The 22,188-nt window shown below is 34.7% G+C and overlaps 1 protein-coding gene across 3 annotated transcripts; it reads left to right on the top strand.

Annotated features, from left to right (window-relative positions):
- Positions 1–17,314: 17,314 nt before the first annotated feature.
- On the top strand, positions 17,315–20,625 carry LOC142518711 (uncharacterized). 3 transcript variants are annotated; one of them, XR_012813626.1, is made up of 5 exons: positions 17,321–17,346; positions 17,705–18,241; positions 18,352–18,577; positions 18,691–19,761; positions 19,936–20,625. XR_012813626.1 is itself a non-coding variant. In XM_075621521.1 (4 exons), the coding sequence occupies exons 3-4, from the start codon at positions 19,399–19,401 to the stop codon at positions 20,503–20,505; spliced, it is 933 nt and encodes a 310-aa protein (XP_075477636.1). In that variant the 5' UTR covers positions 17,315–17,346; positions 17,705–18,241; positions 18,352–19,398; the 3' UTR covers positions 20,506–20,625. The 3 variants fall into 3 exon arrangements, 2 of the variants coding, with proteins under 2 accessions (XP_075477636.1, XP_075477637.1); XM_075621521.1 differs by having other exon boundaries at positions 17,315–17,346; positions 18,352–19,761; XM_075621522.1 differs by lacking the exons at positions 17,321–17,346; positions 17,705–18,241 and having other exon boundaries at positions 18,293–19,761.
- Positions 20,626–22,188: the final 1,563 nt, after the last annotated feature.

Below are 22,188 nucleotides of genomic sequence, written 5' to 3'. Positions count from 1 at the left end.
CACGATTCGATCGCTCTTCTAACAAGAACAATTATTGCACCCAACACAAGAGATAACCAAACATGGAAATGAGAATAAGGCGAGGAATGTCTATTCCATTCCCCACCACATTCTCATTTATCAATCATGTCTTTCGTGGTAAAAGAAAAGTCAACGTTTAGAGAGAGAATGCTCTCCCTTCTCTCTTCAATGGAAGGAACGCTGGCTACAGTTCGATTTCACTCTTCTTCTTCGATCGTTCTTATTTGCTACTTGTCATCTATCTGATTTGTACAAGTGGTACTCAAATATTTTATAGATCTTTTCCTAAGAATTTCAAGTTATTACGCTTCTCCATCGTTTTTGCGTTAACTCTGTTACTGTTAGGGTTATTTCGCGCGGTCGAGTACTTTGGGTTTTACTGGCTCTGGGTACATTAAGATTGTGGTTTTGTGTAGATTGAGGGTGTTATTCTGGATATCTGATTACGTGGGTCTTGTTCTCAGTGTGGCCAACTCTTTTATCGCATTAGCTCTAAACTGTGCGTGCCTGGTGTTTGAAGATTTGCCCAATGGCAATGCAGTGCACTGATATTAGCAATCAAGGAAAAACGAAGGTTACAGACATTGATAAATCGGAATCCGTCATAAATCAGAATGTTGAAGAGAATGTTGGTAAAACTGTACTTATTGGTGAATCTTCTCGGCCGAAAAATTACAGTGCACCTAACACCAATCCAAAGGGTGTTAATGGGATGGGTAATAGGAAGAACAAAGCATCATATGTCAGTTTTTTCAAAAATAACAGGATGTCCAAGGACAACTACAAACTGGAATTCATAGAAACAGGTACTGGCAATGTGAAAATTGATATGGATGAGATTGATTCTATAGAGCGAACGTATGGTATTTGCTTGCTGGGATATGTAATCAGTGGAAAGCCACCTACTGCGGCTCTCTTTGACTTGGTTAATCGGTGGGGGAAAGATATCAAATTTCAAACACATGATAGTGGATGGATTGTTTTCACATTTCCGAATCTAGAAACTAAAGAACGTGTGTTGGGAGGAGGTCCTTACTTGGTGTATGGTTTTCATCTATTTCTGAAAGAAATGCCAAGATGTTTTAGGTTTAGGGAGGAAGACATGAATTCGATACCATCTTGGGTTCAAATTCATGGACTTCCACCTGATTGTTGGAATGGTGGCATACTAAGCAAGTTGGCTTCTAGAGTTGGCACTCCAATCCATATGGACATGCTTACTTATGAAAGAAAGAGAGTTAAATATGCTAGAGTATTGATTGAGCTGGAAGTTTCAAAACCAAAGATTTCAGAATTGGTTGTTGAATTACCTACTGGAGAAATTAAAATAACATTTGAATATGAACAAGACCTCAAAGTATGTGAGATATGTCATCATATAGGCGGATCTATGCAATAAAAGACCTCGGCAAAATGATATTGATGATGGAGATTTGGAAGACAATCATAAAGAGAATCATACCAAGCGACATAGATCAGTGAGTGTGATGTGGAGAAAGAGCAACTCCAGAGGCAGATCCAGATTTGGTAGGAAATACAATCATGCACCACCACGGAAAAATTCAATGAATGCTAAAACTGTTGCTACTACAAATGTGCCGCTACAGAATATTGATGATAACACAGTGGTGGAGGAAATAATAGTGCCAAATTCAACGGAATGTTGTGGCAATATTCCAGTAGATGTTCACGATACTACGGTACAACCTAATGATAAAGGCAAGAAACCAATGCATACTGTAGAAATAGAATTGACAGAACAGTGCAAAGTGAGAGAGAATTATAAAGAAGGATTTGAGGAAGTCTCGAACAAAAAGAAAAACAAGAAAAATAAGAAGAAAGAGAAATTGACTAATGCACAGCAGCTAGAAGCAAACAAACAAAGTGCTGCATTCTTTGAAGACATGGAAGAAACTAGTTCTTGTGACACGAATTATGTCAATGTGGAAAATACCAATAAGAAAACGAGATATTTTGGAAATCAAGATAAGGGGCGGCAACCCGAAATTGCCTTCGGTTCTCAATGATAGTTGCTTCTTGGAACATTAGAGGTTTTCATAAACCTCTAAAACAAAAGCGTGTCCAAAATCTAGTGGCCACTCATAAGATTGATGTTTTTGGAATTTTGGAATCTAAGATGGATGAAAAAGCTTTATTGAAACTGCTTCGGATCCGTTTTTCAGGTATGCAAGCTGTTCACAACTTTGACATTAACAATAAAGGGCGTATTTTTGTTCTGTGGAATCCAACCCTACTTGTATGTTACCATGGATTTTAATGGGAGATTTTAACAGTGTGTTATCGCAAGAAGAAAAGAAAGGGGGCCTCAAAATTAAGAATTATGAAACTACTGACTTTGTGGATTGTGTTGCATCTCTTGATTTGGTTGATCTACATTACTTTGGTTGCTATTTCACATGGAGCAGCCCAATAGTATGCAGTAAGCTGGACCGCGCTCTTGTTAATAACCTGTGGATGACGTCGAATATGGAAGCGCGTGCAGAATTTTTGACTCCAGGTTGCTCATCCGATCATTCGGCTTGTGTTGTCAATATTTTTCAGCAGCGAAGGCAAAAGCAAAAACCATTCAAATTCCTTAATATGTGGACTCTATGTGATAACTTTTCAGAGTTAATATACAACAATTGGTGTTTCCTCGGTCATGGTACAGCTCAATTCAGATTGAAACAATTGTTCAAAGGAATCAAGAAGCCGCTTCAACAACTTAACAGAAATCAATTTGGTAATATTTCTGTCCGTGCCAATGCAGCGAAACAGAAACTGGATCAATTGCAAATGAATATGTTAACATTGGGGATCATGGAGGAGAATTACAGAGAAATTAAAAAGAAAACCGAGTTGCTACTGGAGGCAGAAAGGATGTACATTGCTCAAAAAACAAAGATCAAATATCTTAAAGAAGGGGATAGATGTACCAAGTTCTTCCATGATCTAATCAAAAGAAATAATAAGAGGAATGCAATTGGTGCCATTACAAAACATGATGGGAGCACAACATTTGACACAGAAGAAATTTCTCGATGTTTTATTGATTACTACAAGGGGCTCTTGGGCAGCAAGGTGGATAGAATAAACATACAGCATGACGTTGTTACTGAAGGGCCGTGCATACAAGAACAACAGTGGAGTGCTCTTACAGCAGATATCTCAGAAGAAGAAATTGTTAAAGCTTTACATGGTATAGATAATGATAAAGCACCAGGATATGATGGATTCGGAGCGTTCTTCTTCAAGAATGCATGGAGCATTATTAAGAAAGATGTTTGCGATGCAGTATTTGAATTCTTCTCATCAGGGAAACTTCTTAGACAATGGAACCATTCAGTGATTGCACTAGTACCAAAAAATCCAGTTGCTTCGAGAGTACATGAGTTTCGCCCCATTTCATGCTGTACAGTTTTTTACAAACTAATTTCTAAAATTCTTGTGGACAGGCTGCGAGGATTAATGGGAGATCTGATTAATGGGGCTCAAGCGGAATTTCTTCAAGGTCGTTCAATTGTTGATAACATCCATTTAGTCCAGGAATTATTGAGGAAATATGCAAGAAAAAGGGGTACACCGAGATGTATTTTGAAAGTAGATATCCAAAAGGCGTATGACACAGTTGATTGGGATTTCTTAAAAGAGGTACTAACATATATGAACTTTCCTACTAAATTTATTAACTGGATAATGGAATGTGTCACTACAGCTTCTTATTCGATTGCAATCAATGGCAACTATTATGGACGATTTGATGGTGCAAGAGGATTGAGACAGGGTGATCCTTTATCACCATTGTTATTTTCATTATGTCTTGAAGTATTATTGAGGTCCCTCAAAAGAATGTCTAGATCCCCGGAATTCGGTTTTCATCCAAAATGTCGTAACTTGCGTATCACACATTTGGCATATGCTGATGATTTACTACTATTGTCATACGGGATACTAGAAGTATATCGATGATTATGAGATGTTTGAATCGATTTGGTGACATGGCTGGTTTGAGAATCAATGCTCTGAAATCAAACATTTATATGGCTAGCATAGAAGAATCGGTGTGTAATGATATAGCACAGATCACGGGTTTTGGGGTTGGGGAGCTTCCATTTCGATATCTCGGGGTCCCATTAGCCGCAAGACAATTGAAAACTTCTGAGTACAGTGTCTTGGTTGACTCCAATGCAATGAAGGTTAGTGCTTGGCCCCGTCATTCTCTATCAAATGCAGGCAAAGTTGAATTGATTCGATCTGTTATTCAAGGAATTGAGTGTTTTTGGATGTCAATCTTCCCAATCCCGAATTCTGTTATTAATACAGTGGACTCAATTTGTCGCAAATTCATTTGGCCGACTAAACACCCTCCAATTGCTTGGCAAGAGTTGTGCAAACCGTTGATGGATGGAGGGCTTGGGTTGAAAAACTTGAAAATGTGGAACCGTGCTTTGCTTGCAAAAACGTTATGGAAAATACATTCTAAACAAGACAGCCTTTGGATAAGATGGGTCAATCATGTGTACAGCTGCTTCGGGGGTGTATGGAATTGGCATTGGCACAAAGAGCAATCTGGTTTGATTAACAGATTATTGAGATTCGGGATGAGTTGATATGCAAGTATGGCTCCAAAGAGACGGCTGCTGCACAGCTGGATTCTTGGTTTCACAATAAGGGAGGAGTATCACGTGCTTATGAATTCTTCGCACAGAAAAATGAAAATTGGCCATGGAAACCACTTTTATCAAAACACTACATTCTCCCCAAACACCGATTTGTGTTGTGGCTGTTGGCTCACAGAAAACTACTCACTAGAGACAGATTGGGGCATCTTCAAGATAGTAAATGTGTTCTTTGTTTGCAGGAAGACGAATCTAATCTTCATCTATTTTTTCAATGCCGTATTACAATTCTTGTTTGGGATGAAATTAGAAGATGGCTTGGAATGAGGAAGCTTATGGGATCGCCATCAACTATCCTTCGTGCATTTAGGAGAACTTATAGAGGGAGCTCCACGCTAGCAAGGATGAGATTCACGGCTATGGCGGCTACGATTTACCATGTCTGGAACCTGCGAAATAGGGTAATGTTCGAAGATGAGAGCCCGAACGTTGACAGCATTGTGCGGAAAATACAAATACTTACATACCGATGTGTACCGGAAGCTATGGATATAATGACTTCTTCATTGACTAATACACATTACTAGTGATTATGTTGAATTACTTTGATGCTTAGGGTATATTGTATGATATTTCGCATTTGATACATTGATCCTGGGTATGCCCAGTGTACTTGTACCTAACCTTTTTACCTTTTAAATGAATTTACGTTCATTTAAAAAAAAAAATCATGTCTTTCGTGGTTGATGTGTTGGTGAAGTCTATCATTTTTATTTTCCTTATAAAAGTTATCTTTCGATTTATATTTTTAATATACACATGAATAACAAAATCATATATATTTTTGTTACTGTTTTATGCACACCTTTTTAATGCCAGTACTGTAGGTGACATCAAGTGTCAACGAGGGGACACATTTTTTTAAGCCTTTGTGCTTCACGCATAATTTGAAAATTTTAAAGCCCAAAAAGTCAATTTTAAATAAAAGGAAACTCAAAATTGACCCAAAATTTTTAGATTTATTATCTATAAATCGATGTTCAAAAAACGATAGATGGTAGTCAGGCAATCATCCACCACCTAACATTTAGACGGCCATCTAGGTGGTACTTAAACGTTTTCTTTTTTACTTAAATATCTGTTTTTTTATTTCTATATTTCTCTAATAATTCTTTTATATCATATTATAACTCAAATTTAATGACGTATCATCATTTTTATCCAATACAAATTGATTGAAAAATATTATAATTAATTTTTTTAAAAAAATAAAAAAATTATATAATTATATCAAACGACTACTTAATCAAATATAAAAATCGAGGTGACGAGCGAACGCTTAGCGTCTAGACACCTTCTAGGCAGAACTTTTAAACACTGCTATAAACACTGAGTCAACTCTATCCAAAATCGATCAATTCAAATGATCAATATGGATAACGACTAATTTCGCATCCACGTTGATCTTGAAAATCTCTTTAATTAATATCCACTAAATAAAATTGCAAATGAATAATTCCGAAGTCAGTGAATCCAAAATTTTAAATTCGAGAAGGAAAATTCTTATGAATTTACCAACCATAATCGCTACAATTTAATAAACAACTACTATATGTTTCATGTTCTGGAATAATGACAGGTATATATTTTGAATTCTTTTTTCGTGTTAGCCCGTCACACATAATTTTTTAGTATAGTTTATCTGACTAACGTAGTTTGCAGACGGTTGCGTTAGCTACCGAAGGATGGCAATTGTGGGTTCTAATGTTATCAATATATATTAGGTTTGATTTCCCGAGGACTCACTGTATGCATCTATATGAACACCGGCGATCACCCCCCGCCCTCTTCGGCCCCGGGCATATATATATATATATAGTGAACACGCATTGTTGAAATGACCCACAATGAGTGATTACCCATATGATCACATAGATACTCACAATGAGTGATTACCGTATCCAAAATCTATATATACTTGCAAACTTTGAACTTGGATAGATTAACAAAGTAACTTTTACATTTATCTACTCTGTATTTATTTTATTTGACATTTATCACTCTTGTGAAGTATAAAATTTATAACAAGCAAGGAAACAAAATGTCAAATTTATTAAATACATGAGAATGGATTAAAAAAAACACATTAACAACACCAACAAATTAATTAATTTCAAAAAATCGATAACAATAAAAAATATTCTTCTTTAAATTTAATGTATATTCATATAATAATAATAAAAAATTGATAACAAATATTCTTTTCCCTTGAATCTGCTCAGCGGATATTTTAGTGTGTGTGTTTTGTTGGACTGAGAGGCGACTTGTATCTTTAGACAAGCAATGCCTAATAGTTGGCAAGTGGAAAATGTTCTACATAGGAAAATAAACATAGTATTGGTGAGCTTATATTGAGTTGCACTTTATGGAGGTGTAACAATGATTGGTCAAGAGGCTCTCTCTCGCGCATGCCGACGCAGGGGGTGCAAATCATGGGCCCGATTTGCAGTGGAAAAAAGGCTTGACTTGTGTGCAAGCGTACGAGCGCGACCTGGGTGCGTCGAATATTGGACTGATCAAGGCAAATTTTCTAACCAAGGTTCACCTGGCTTTTGCTATTTTTTATTTTCGAAAATTTAAATTATGGACCAAGACCTTTGGTGTTTCAGCTGACCTTTGGTGTTCCAACTGAAATGACTTTTGGTGCTCCAGCTGGGTCATATATACAAAACACACTTTCTTGCATCCCGATATTTTCGAAGCTTCGCTTTGCTTTGTTGTCTCGGCTGCTGCTGCTTCCACCAGCTGCTGTTCCTCTGCCTTTACTCTGCCCTCGTGATAAAGTTCAGGTACATTTCAGTTCGTCGTAGTGGTACCTCGTGCAAGGGTGCTGCTGGTTGTTCCGTTATATCCTGAGAAACATACGTCCAAGTTCATCCTCGAAGCACATACCAGAGGGGACGAATCTGTTTTAAGGATACTGTATTTCATACAGGCCTCTGTTTGTTTTACTTTAAACATTGTGCTACTGTTTTGTTCACAATACTAGCTCGCTGGTTTTCCGTATACCTTTCTTTTTTCTCGTATATTTTATAACGTGTTTCTATCAAAGAAGGAAGAAATCGAAGTTCTCCATCTGAGGAAGAAGCCTCATAAATCAGTTAAATCTTCCCACTGCTAGACAACACGTTAGTGGGCTACACCCTATTTGGGCCCTATTTGATTTTGGTTTTTATGCTTTACTTGAGGTCGTGGCCAATGACAACAAACAAGCCCAACAAGCTATTAAATTCGGTCCGGATCCAATGATCTTTCCACTGCAATCTTGAACATAGCCAACTTGATACACACATACAACAGATATAACTTGCTATTTGTTCACGTACGTAGCAAACACTTAAGAATTAATCATATAATTGAGAATCAATTTGTATTTAATATTTTCCTTTGAAATATTTGTAAACTGACAACGGGTGTATTGTTGAGTGTTGTTTAAGTAAACAAACTAAACTAAGAGTTTCAATTAAGAAGTGATAAAGTCCTACTGAATCGGATAATTACAAAAGTTGTAATCTCCAAAACCTTCTAATGAATATTCTCCCCTACAAAGAAGAGGGATGACGTAGAAGTAATTCAAATATTCTAATATCCAGAAATATTTTTATGTTATTTACATTTCAGTTAGCTTACCACTGATAACCCAACAATCTTTCTTATTAAGTCATTTTGTCAGTCTAGCTTCCTTCTGTATAGAACTTATTTGTTAAGTCAACTGACATTGGCTTGACAAGAAATACAAGATTCAAAGTTGTTAATCCAGCCAACTTTTGGATAAGTTGGTGTGATTGTTTATTCAACCCTTCTAACCAATCACCTGATCCTAACAACTGAATATCATTATATATACAGATTGCATATGTATAGGCGCTGGTACAGTAAAATTAATTTGGTATCAAAGAAAATATATTTTAGTACCTCTTACGTGGGATGACATTGATTCTAAGAAAGCTTAACATGTATATCCCGAGGAAATTGAATGACTCTTAGATTTATATTTTTAAAATATCAAAACTTAAAAGAAAATTGAATCAAATCATGTGATATTTTTTTTTTTTTTGTGTTGAGGTGATGATTCTTACAATTAGATTTCGGACTTGAGATATTATCCCAAACTTGAGAGCTTATACCAGATTACTATAAATAATTGGCAAATCATATGGTTTAAGATACAGAGATAGTGACTTATTTTTAATATATATCCTCATTAATACTTTATTTGAGTTGATATATGGTGAAAGAAAATTATGAGTTATCTCCTGCCTACTTGCAATAAGTAGGGACACATTTTTTTGAATTTGGATCTTGCTTACTAATCTCTCTTCCTTGACAATTTTATGTTTACCCTTTTTGACTTGTCATTATGCCTTTACAATTTGTTATGGAAACCCTAATTATATGTTGCAAGATTTCATAGAGATTACCGCATATTCATGATGGCAAAAACTTGTGTGAGACGGTCTCACGGGTCGTATTTTGTGAGACGGATCTCTTATTTGGGTCATCCATGAAAAAGTATCACTTTTTATGCTAAGAGTATTACTTTTTAGTGTAAATATCGGTAGAATTGACTCGTCTCATAGATAAAGATTCGTGAGACCGTCTTACAAGAGACATAATCATTCATGATATAGGATCTAGTATGGAAAATTCCTAAAACCCTAATATATTAAATATTTTGAGTAGGTCTCTTGTGAGACGGTCTCACGAATCTTTATCTGTGAGACGGGTCAACCCTACCAATATTCACAATAACAAGTAATACTCCTTTTTCATGGAGGACTCAAATAAGAGATATGTCTCACAAAATACGACCTGTGAGACCGTCTCACATAAGTTTTTGTCAAATATTTTTATATCCAAAATTCTGTTTTTACATAAAATTGATCATACAACCGCGGAAATATAAATACATTATAAGCTAAATAAACTGAAAGGAAAAGTCTTCAAGCAACAAAGGTTGAATCACAGGCTGAATTCCATCAGTCCCAAAACTCCGTCTGAAGAGCATGCTCTTCAATTTCGTTCTCATGTCCATCCTCATTCTTGTTTCCCTTCTCAAGCGGAAGGGGGTGAACAATTGAAAGTCGCTCAACAAGTAGGAATGAGATAATTAATGTGAAAAAAAATTGACATATAATAATAAATAATTAAACAAAGCAAGGGATATGTACAAAAATCAAAAGCAACAACAAGCTATTAACAAATTTCAAAAATATTTTCAGGGTGTTAGAAAGTTAAATCCCTCGTGATTGATTAATTCAGTAGTTCGATAGTTCAATGATAGTTAGTCAATCACTTGATATAAACATTTTAGTGCAAAAATCTATGTAACATGCTACATGATTTCATATTTCACAAATTCGTCCTTTCCCGAATTCATAATTTCAAGATTATACCAAAATACTTTCGGAAGATTAATACACGATTATATTATTTATAAAAAAAAAACTATGTAACTTTAGAAAACAAAAAATCTAGAAACAAGTTAAAATCATAAAACAGAATGTAATTATAAAATTTGTTGTGTATTTTGAATGGTGACTTACGGGCATATATAGATGTAAAAAATGAGAGGGTTATAGTCCGGGGGATTAATCAGTATCCACTGAATAATAACAATTGCGGAAAAAAAAAAAATAATAACAATTGCGGATTCTCACATTATAAATAAACAAATGAGAGAGTTAATTAACACTCTCATTCAGGCCCCAATAACAATCTTTTCAGACCATAATTCAGCAGTTACAAGATGGGTCCAAAATTCCAAAATGATAGCAGCTTAATGTCCTTTGAGTGATATGTTCTTGTATGTCATTCAAAGTTGTAACTGTAGTAGGTGAGGTGTCCTCATAGCTTTTTTATACCAAAAATACCATGTATCAAATTAATTAACTTGACTTAAAATTACAAATCAATGAAAAAGTGGATATCTACTGTATATGTTTTAAATTATTCGTACATGTATGGATCAAACATTTATCACTAAATCGAAAGTTATAGTTTTTAGCCAAATTACAATTTTATTTCATTATACTCGAGGGAACGCAGAGTGCACCTATTTGGTGCTAATAGGTCGGATTATTACGCACATGAGTCCAGAGAAGTGGGTGTCTATCTGTTGATACTGTCGTATATTCATTAAAGATCAGTCTTACCATTTTTCTACTGTCAGCTATGTCCCTACAGAGACATTATTACACCCAGCATAGAGTATTACCCGTTAAGATCTGGTGTCGGTCTTTTATGGCCATATAGCCAACCAGATCAAGCGGTACAACGTCAACAGCTTGACGTACGAGAACTTCCTAGGAGACCACCTATCTCAGTAGTAATCTCACTTATGCACGCTTAACTCAACATCCCCTCTCCCAAGAAGTATATAAATATGCTTCTTGGAAGACTTGAACTCATGACATCGCACTGATACTAATGGTTAAGATCAAACGCTTACCACTAATTAAAAGCTATAGTTGTTGCCAAGGTGCAACATCATTTCATTATATTCGTGGAAATTCACCTATTTGGGTTCTAATGGTTGGGATATTAAGTCCACGAGTCTAAGGACGTGCTTGTCTATATACTGCTGTTGTGTTATATTTCTTAAAGATCAGTATTACATTTTCCTACTTTCGGCAATGTCCCTAGCAGAAACATTATTACCCGTTATGATATAACATCTCTCTTTTACGGTCCACCTAGCCAACCATATCAAGAGGTGCAACTTCAGCAGCTTGACGCAAGAGAACTTATCAGGAGGTCACTCATCATAATACTACTCTCATTCATGCACGCTTAACTCAACATCCACTCCCCTAAGAAATATATAAATATGTTTCTTGTGAGACTTGAACTCGTGACCTCACTTTGATAGCAATTTTTAGGATCAAGCTCTTACCACTAGGCCAAAATTTATAGGTGTTAGCCAATGTGCAACTTTATTTCTTTTTACCCGTGGCAGCATATTGGACACCTACTTGGGTGCTAATGGGTTGGGTTATTAGGCCCATGAGTTCGGGGAGGCGCGTGTTAATATGCTGGTGATGTCTCATATTCTTTAGAGATTAGTCCCACCCTTTCCCACCCTTGTCCATGTCCCAGTAGAGATAGTATTACCCTAACAGAGATAGTACTACTCGTTAAGATCTGTGTCCCTATTTTATGCCTCACCTAGCCAATCAGGTGAAGCGATGCAACGTCAGCAACTTAAGGCACAAGAACTTCCCTGTAGGTCAAATATCTCAATACTACTCTCATTCATGCACGCTTAATCAAATATCCACTCCCCCAAGAAGTATATAAATATGTTTCTTGAGATACTTGAACACATGACCTCGATCTGATACTAATTGTTAGGATCAAGCGCTTACCATTAGATCAAAATCTATAGCTGTTAGCCGAGGTACAACTTTATTTCCTTATATTCATGGCACCGCAGGGTACACCTACTTGGGTGTTAATGGGTTTAGCTGTTTATGCCCATGAATCTGTAAAGATGCATGTCTATCTGCTGGTGTTGTCTCGTATCTGTAAGAGACCAGTATTATCATTTTCCTACCGTTGGCCATGTCATTTGCAGATAAAATATTACTCATTAAGATGTGGCGTTACTCTTTTAGAACTCACCTTGCCAAGCAGATCAAGGTGCTCAACGTCAGCAACTTGAAGTTCAAGAACTTCTCAGGAGTTTACTCATTATAATAGTACTCTCACTCATGTACGTTTTACCTAACATTCTCCACTCCCAAGAAGTATAATTATGCTTCTTGGGATACTTAAACTCATGATCTTTTCTGATATAATTGTTATAATCAAACATTTATTACTAGGCTAAAAACATAATGGTTAGTCAAGGTGCAACTTTATGTTCTTATACTCGTAGCAGCATAGAGTGCTCCTATTTTGGTGTTAATAGCTCAAGCTGTTAGGCTCATGAGTTCGGGGAGGTGTGTGTCTATCTACTGGTGCTGTTTCATATTTCTTATAGATTGGTTTTACAATTTTCCTACCGTCGGCCCTATCCATAGCAAAGATAATATTATCCGTTAACATGTGATGGAATTCTTTCATGGCTCACATCTGAATAGATCAAGCGGCGCAACGTCAGCAACTTAACGCACGAGAACTTTCTATGAGGTAATCCATCACAGTACTAATCTCATTCATGCACGCTTAACCCAACAATAAAGTTTGAAGTATTATTATATAAAATAATATAATTTGGTTATATGAAAATAAATAAATAAATGAGTGTAAATATCTACATATTACAAAATTATTTTCGAAAGTTAATATAATTAATTAAAACTAATTGTTTCTTTATAAAATTTAGTTCTTTGATATTTGGGAATAATAATTCACATGAATTTAGTATTGTAACATCTATTTGTAAATTATACAAAATAAATTTTATTCGTTTATCTATACGTTTAACTAATATGTGTCACAGTGATTGAAAAAAAGAAGAAATCGGACCACTATTTTATCTACGGATAAATGAAAATATAAGGACGTATCAGAGAAAAATAGTCAGAAATTGACAAATCTAAATATTTTCTGTATGATATTATACATAGTTTTTTTTGGAGAAATGAATATGGAATTCGGAATATTTTATTTGGTTCTTGGATAAAATATTTTTTATAAGCGATATTTAGTTTGCAAAATATTAGTGACTAACTTTTCTTTCTTTCTTCTTCTTTTTTCCAAAAAAAAAAAAAATAGTAGTAGAAATTAATATATTTTTATCTTAAAATCATGATACGATATGCATACTAATTACGTATTACTTGTGTGTAATTAAAGCACTAATTTATACGGAAGATTAAGGGCCAATTCTTGAATAATATGACATATAATAAATGTTTTAGCACACAAAATAATTAAGTGCGCAAAAAATAAAGATCATAGGCCAATAATAAAAAGGATAGATGATATATTATGTATATATCTACTAATTTCGTCACATTATTTCAAGATGTTTGATGGCTCTGCTATATCGTACGTGCTGCTACAGCTAGTAGCGACAATCCCCTAATTAGTCGAGAGGCTGCAACAAATTAACACATATTTGCTCGATTATATTTGAGTTAGTGTAGTAGATAAACGTTTGATCAATAATTATGAGTTCGATTATCACAACCAACACTTTTTCGGCAGAGCCTATCGTGCAGAGCTTGTCGAGTGTGATTTATCTAACTAGCGTAATATGTAAGCTATTACGTTAACTCGGAAGTTTATTCAATACACACTTAAAAATAACGACTGATAAATTTTATTGTCATTGAAAAACACAGATTGATTTTTCTCCAAACATTATTAAGATTTTCTTTTTCTTTGTTTTTTTACCAGAAACAAACAAACAAATAAATATAATGTTCTCAGTCTCAAAATATATTACACCAATAATTCTTATAACGATATTAAGATATATTCTCTCTAACATGGTTTTATTTACCTAAATCTATTATATAAACGAAAAGACTTTAAAAATATAAACTTTTTAATTTTTTTAAAAAAGTATTCGAAGCTAATGTAATTTAAATATGTCACATATATTTCCACAAATGATATTTTATTTAGTTCATCATATGGTTTAAAAGATTGAAATTACACCACTCTGCAATTTTGAAAACAAAATATCGTGCCGTTTCTTCGATAGCACAAAAATTCACATATATTAATTAAACGCCCTTTATTCTTTGCTAACTTTGGATATATTTGACGTTCTTGAATAATTATATTATATCAATCACGAATTTAATTAAATTATCATACATCTGGTTCTCATTGATCGATCATTGCCTGGATTGAGCCAGCTAAATTTCTATTTCTTTTCTTCCATTTTCTTTATCTCGTGGATTTTTTTATCTGTCCACATCTGTACACCATTAAATATTTAATAATGGTTCAATCATTTTTTTTTCTTCAGAAAATAATAGTATAAAAAAGCAATAGTTTAAGGCAATTTCACATGGGAACGAATCAGTTCTCCTGAATTGTTTGATCAACTATGTAACAAAAACAAAGTAGCAATCAGAGTCGACGCTACTAATTTTAACGAATGGGAAAGAAGTATTACATCTTTGCAGTAGTTGTTTTTTTCCCCGAGAAAGTCGTTGAAAAATATAATATGTAGTCTTTTTTTCAAACACGCAAAACTCGTAAAGGTCGTATAACGAATACATTTTGTGAGATGATTCTCTTGCCCAATTTGACTTCATAAAAAAATATTATTTTTATGTCTATGCGAAGGAAATGGTGGTGTGAATATGCTTTACCTAGTTACCTTGTCTGTTAGGTAATTATTTTTTGTCACGGTTTTTAAATAATTTTATTGTTTTTGTTTAATTTTTATATATTCTTTGACATTGAAAATTGTTACATGTTTATTAAAGATGGTATCACAAAGTCAAACTAGCCACGGGCAAGGGAAGCATGTAGATAGACGATAACAAATGAATATGTTGCATGCATACACTAGCCACACAAAAAGGATAGCTTTATCCTCTCAAATTATTGAAACTAACATATACATATACATATGTATAGTTTAAATTTACTTATATACAAAAACATGATACTAAATTCCATATATATATCTATATAATAATAATAATAATAATAATAATAATAATAATAATAATAATAATTTACAGGATATATATATACATATACAAACACAAACTCTTGTGAGACAATCTCACAAAAATTTTTATGAGACATATTTTCGACTAATGAAAAATATTATTTTGATATCAAAAGTATCAATTTTTACTGCATTTATTGACTGAGTCAACCCGTCTTATGTATATGGATCTGTGTTAGACGCCTCACATTTTCTGGATTAAATTATTGGGTTTTGTATGTATGAACTTTGACAATCTTCACCTCTTGAATTAGCTTTTGGAGTGTATTTAGGCTCAAGTCCACAATTTTGACATTATATCATAGCTCAGATCCATCAATATGCATTGGATTGCCCCTATGGACCTCCCGCTAATGTCCTGTAAATTTCACGCTCAGATGTTTATTTTTGGGCGTGAAAGATGTATGTTAGATATCTTACATTGACTGGATTAAGTTCTTGGGAGTGGTACGTATGAATTAGGGATGGCAATGGGTAGGGTATGGGTCGGATTTCATACATCCATCCCCATACCCATTTATCAAATTCATCCTCATACCCATCGGGTATTGAATTTCATCTTCATCCCCATACCCATCGGATTATCAGATACTCATACCCTATCCAAATACCATATTATCATATACAATTGAATTTTTTCAAATTTAAATTGTTTCAATGAAGTTATGAATATTTAAAAAATTATTTAAATGAAAAATAAGAAAAATTATTAATGATAAAAATTTGCAAAATAAACTTTCTAGAAAAAATAACCAAACATTAAAAATAGCCCAAGTTAAAAAAAAAAAACCAAAACCAAAACCAATAAAAAAAAAAGTCACGTACATTCCAAACTTCCAAAATTAATTGGTTAAAAAAACCCTAAAATGAATTGGAAAATATGCAAACAAAAAAGGAATACAATGAACCATAATAAAGAAATAAAGTATTTTTCAATTTTTGAAGTCAAACATGGAATAAACTTACCAGTGGAGAAGATGAGAAATTGAATGCAAAATAAAAGAGTGGTAAAACCTTGAAACGTAAAAGTGAAAGTGAAAGGAAAGAGAAAAGAAAAAGTACCGATTTACTTGGATTTGAGAAGATGAATCTTTAATATAAATAAATATAATTACTATATATATATATATATACATACATATATATCTATATATATATTTATATATATTAATTTAAAGCGGGTATTCGGGTCGGGTGTGGGTCGGATTATAGCAAACACGCCTCCATACCCGAACCCGAAAATCCCCATACCCGATTACCCAATTATTTAATCGGGTCTAAAAATCTCTCCATACCCTCTTCTATTCGGGTCGGGTATCGGATCCTCCAATGGGTTCGGAGGAAATTTCCATCCCTAGTATGAATATATATATGTGTGTGTGTGTTTTTTTTAATGAGTATACACTAACACACACGAAACTTTAGATATTAGATATACACATCATTTGACACAGTCCCTATATGAAACATTATTTGAAATTCAGACATGACCATTAATAATTGGCCTTGAACGAATTAATCATGATATACATATTCCTAAATTTTTCATAAATTGTGTCTAAGAATCTATATAAGTTTAATGTCAATCATTATTACAAAAGTATGTCATAGCTAGTTAAATAGAAGCTAATGCCACGTTTGGTACTTGGGATTAGCGTAGGATAACACTTTTAGTCAAGTGTTTGGTTCATTTTTTAGACCAATTGGTATAACCATGGGCCCGGGATTGAGGCACTGTAGAAACGTGAAAATGAAGGAATTGAATCTCAAAGTCACGAAGGTATTCTTAGTCCATATTTCTACAGTAGATCAGAAAGCTTGTCTCTTTTTCAAGATTACCCTTCGCCCTACCTAAACAACGTGGATTCCCATTTCTCACTTATTTCTTCTCTTCGATTGAAAATGGCCGCCTTCGTTCTTGATTGTGGTTTACTACATATCGTCTATTGAAATCCTGTTCGGAGTCTCGCAAGTAGTTTGTCAACGACCTACTGTCAGCAGGTAAATAATCTACTACAAGAAAAATTTGTTAAATTTCTCAGCGACTGATTTGTTTTACAAATTAATCAATTCTTCTTCATTTTCGGATGTAACTATTGAATTCCATCACCGACTTTTAAGTGCGATACAACATTTGAGGCTTCAATCGTGCATTCAAAAGTCTTTAGTGATAATACATTAGTTTTCGAAAATGCATATATTCGTTTTATTTCATTGTAATAAAATGCACACGATTTCTCATATCCCACAAAGTGCGAACTTGCAAACACGATTCCCTTTAGTGTCTGTGTTTTTTTTAAATTTTCATTAGTCTTCTTTTTTTGTGCAGCTGAATATTAATGTCTTGTCGTTTGTTGAGTTTTGTGGCAAGATGGACATGAAACGTAGAAATCTTCTACTGGTTCTAATGGTAAAACAACTGTTGTTTACAAATTTATTGATGTTGTGTCTTCTAATCCGACCACATACGAGAATGGTTGCCCATCGACATCGTGTCACTCGTACCAGACCTGTTTCATACAGCATGACACAAAGAATCAATGCTCAATTTAGCCATTTGAATATGATTGTTGATGCGGGGGATGTTCAATGCGTGTTGAACTTGAGAATGAACCGAAACGCATTCGGAAGGTTGTGCTATCTTTTAATGCATTTAGGAGGACTAACAGATTCTCGATATGTCCGCGTCCAAGAGAAGGTTGCAATGTTTTTGTCTATATTGGCACACCACAAGAAAAATCGGGTAACCAGTCATGATTACATGCGTAGTGGACAGACATTGAGCGCACATTTTCATGAAGTTATGCGTGCGTTGTTGAAGTTGCATACGTTACTTCTTGTGAAACCTACACCTGTCGATGCGAATTGTGACAGCGATCCTTGGAAATGGTTTGAGGTATTACTCTGTTACAAAATTGGTTTGGTTTTTTAGTTGTCGATCAACTTATTTCTAATTAAATTCAGTATTGTCTAAGAATTATTTACCTCGTTTCATTGTTGTGAAAGGGTTGTCTTGGTGCGTTGGATGGAACTCATATCGGAGTACATGTTCGTGCCACAGACAAAGCCAAATATAGAACAAGAAAAGGAAATATTGCAGTTAATGTGTTGGGGGTTTGTGATAGAAATATGAACTTCATTTATGCTCTTACTAGATGGGAGAGATCTGCCGCTGACGCCAGGGTTTTAAGAGATGCATTAACTCGGGATGATGCATTCAAGGTTGCTAGAGGTTATGTGTGAATAAGTTTGTTGTCTACTTGTGTCTACTTTTTTAGTTCTACGAACATTTACCATGAAATCTTGTCCCAGAGAATTCTTATTTGATATTTAACCGTTGTGCAGGTTGTTATTATCTTTGTGACAATGGTTACGCTAATGTCGAGGGTTTTTTTGACTCCGTACAGACGAGTAAGATATCATAGGATGCTTGGGGCAATCGTGCATCCGCCCCACAAGATCATAAGGAGTTATTCAATTGGAGGCATTCACAAGCAAGAAACATTATTGAAAGAGCATTTGGTTTGTTGAAAAAGAGATGAGCTATTCTTCGAAGTCCTTCGTTCTACCCCTTGCATGTTCAAAACCAAATAATTCTTGCTTGCAGTCTATTACATAATTTCATCCATAACCAAATGCCCGATGATCCTTTAGAGGAAAACGAAGAAGAAGTCGGCAGTCTCATTCATGATACACAGAATGAGTATATAAACAGTTTTGAGGCGTCGAACGAGTGGGTTAATTGGCGAGATCAGTGCGCAATGTCCATGTGGAACACCTACAATTAGCTATTCTTTTTGTAATATGTCATTGTCTGGGGTTGCACATCTTTTTTTTGTTTTTCTAAATCTGATGTTGTAGTTGTTTTCAGAGCAATGAGTGTAATTGACGGAACTTTCACTCGATGACATTGTATATGCAGCTTAAATCTTTTAATGTTACATTTTGGAATTTTTTTTGGTTTTCACCATTTTTAGTTTCTCAATGAGTACTCTTATGTACTTATGATGTTCGTTTCATGACAGAAATACTCCACTCAGCTTTCTTCTACTCATGGACAGTGTAGCAATTTCTGGTAGCCGCATTGCGAGGTACAAGAAACCGGACAAGACACGGCGAAGTTGGAGTGGCCGTGAAGAAGATGTCTTAATACAGTCGCTCAAAGAAGTAATGACAAAGGGTTGGAAAAGTGAGATTGGTTTTAAAGCGGGTTACTTGACTTTGTTGGAGAATGCAATGCAGACAGCAATTCCAGGAACAAATATACGTAGGAATCCTCACATAAATTCTAAAATACATGTATGGAAGAAAACATATAGTACTTTGGTGACGTTGTTATCCAAGAGTGGTGTTGGTTGGAATGATACTGATAACACGATCGATGCTACAGACGAGACTTGGGAATCAATTGTGAAGGTATGTATTGTATAGTACTTTGAACTTTGGACAAAAGTATGTCTGGATCGTGAAAGAAAATGGTGAAATTTTGGAAAAGAAATATATACATTGTTTGTTGGAGTTAATAGGTATTTGTAATCTCAAAACTTTAGAAAGTCTATTGATTACTCCTTCACTTGATGATTGATGCAGCATGACCCAAGTTTTAGAGCAATGCGGCATAAGCAGTGGATGCATTTCAATGATTGGGGTGAAATTTTCGGAAACGATCGAGCTACTGGGGAGCATTCAAAGAATTTTGAGAATGCGTTACAACAAGTTCTGAAACTTAGCGAAGAAATTCCGAACGAAGAGTTCATTGGCGAGACTCGTACATTTATCCCTTTCGATGGTGCTGATGATTCACTATCTGAGACGCATACGCCAACGTCTAAAACAAATGCAGGTACATCTTCGAAAAGTAAGAAAAGGAAGCACACGAGCGAGCATGATGAATCAATAGTCGAAGCAATCAACAACCTCGCTCACATCACGAAAGACACGATGTCACAATTGATCAAGCAAATTTCCGCGGACAACAAAATTTCTGATGTTCAAGATACCGTTTTGGATGCATTGCAGGGTCTTACCGACCTTTCAGAAGATGAACAAGTTGCTGCAGCTAAGTTATTGTTCAACAACCATAATGACTTGGCATTATTCAAAAGACTTGGCGAGCGTGGAAGAATTTGCTTGGTTAAGAGGTTGTTGCGTGGTGACTAGCGCTTGAAGATTTATGTTTGTTTTGGAACAATGGTTTTTGAATTTGTGACCAGTTAGAACTTAGTTTTCGTAATGGTCGATGATGTCGATTTTGTAATCTGGTATTTTGGCAAGAGCTGGCACTCGTTTTTTATAAAGAAATGATCAAGTTAAAACTCTATTCAATTTCGTATATGCTCTACTTTCTTGTATTGCAAATTCCTTGTAATGACTTGTATTACATACCCTTGTGCACTACCCTTAATTCTGATTTTTAATTCCAGTTTTACTTGTAATGACTTGTATTACATACCCTTGTGCACTATCCGTGTATTACATACAGTTGTGCACTTCCAAATAAATTTTCAAATGACTTGTATTACATGCCCTTGTATTAAAGTGCAAAATTATTTAACATACAATTAATTTTCGTAGCAAGATATCCTCGTTCAGTACTGTAAGTCCAATGACTGAAATTGAAAGTTGAACATTTCTGAGGTGAGGAATTGAGGATGTATTGTACAACAAAAACATAAGTCATTTAGCATTGGAATTGTTCATTTACATACAACTATATTGCCCAACAAAAAGACTTTGAAAATGCTGCACCATACCTACGACTTATACATACATGAACATGAAATACACATAACATATAATGTGTACAAAGAAGACAACCGAGTACACACTTGTACCAACATTTAACCAAAATACATAGTACATCATCATACTGTAACTTACTCGGTCAAAACAACAAAAGGGTGGTGCTATAATTCCCCATAATGCTGTAATAAACATTTAAGCACTGGAATCATCTGATGACAGCTCAACAACAGCAACCTTCTTCGATGTTTGGTCGTGTTATTTGGTCTGCTTTTCCTTTGAATTCATGTTGATTCCTATGTTCAAATTCACAGCATCATTCATCTCAGGAGCATGAAATTTACGGACGGAATCATGCACGACAGCTGTGTGACACAACTTTTGCTTCTTCCTACCGTTTTTGTAAACAACTCGAAGTTGCTCAGCAGTTAAGAACTTTGGCTCAGTATCAGCTACTTCCTTTTCACTGCATATAAAGTTTTCATCATCAGAAACGAGATCAATTACAAGGACCTGGTACTTGTTGCTCACAGTTTCTTCGGAGCAATTTTCATAACGTGAAGACATTGTGCACCACATAAAGAACCCACGTACTATGTCTAGTTTTCCATAATATCATGATAAGCATGCTTCATATTTATAACAACAAGGATTTATTCACTAAATTTGTCCAACTACTTGTATTCAATAAGCTGCATTTCTTAGATATTTTAATGATGCAAATCTTTAGTAGGTCAACACCTACCAAATGTTAAGAAAGCAAGACTGTACCAATAATTAATACACTGCAACACGAAAGCACTCAATTAAGTTTTTTTCACTTATTTTCACTTCTTAAAGGTCACACCTACTTAACTGTTTTTAACAACAGTAGATAAGTAAAGAACACAGTTTACCAAAATAAATTGGTGAGTACAGAAATGACGTACCAACTAAATTAATAAGCACAGAACATAATTTACTTATTTCTACACCTGAAATTAAGAAACAACCTACGCAAAATAATTTACACAACAAATTATAACTAAAGAGAAGAGTGACAATACCTGCATCAGAGAACTTTGTGTGCCACAATGAATTGTATTTGTTCGACATGTAGAG

This window comes from Primulina tabacum, chromosome 11 (assembly GCF_025594145.1).
Source record: "Primulina tabacum isolate GXHZ01 chromosome 11, ASM2559414v2, whole genome shotgun sequence".
Classification (NCBI taxonomy): Eukaryota; Viridiplantae; Streptophyta; class Magnoliopsida; order Lamiales; family Gesneriaceae; genus Primulina; species Primulina tabacum.
The sequence above is the reverse complement of the archived record's forward strand: the minus strand, read 5'-3'. Positions and strand labels throughout refer to the sequence as shown.

Coding starts and splice junctions, on each gene's coding strand:
- LOC142518711 (XM_075621521.1), top strand. CDS start 19,399: ATGGACAGTGTAGCAATTTCTGGTAGCCGCATTGCGAGGTACAAGAAA. Junction 19,762..19,935: donor CTTGGGAATCAATTGTGAAG/GTATGTATTGTA, acceptor TGATTGATGCAG/CATGACCCAAGTTTTAGAGC.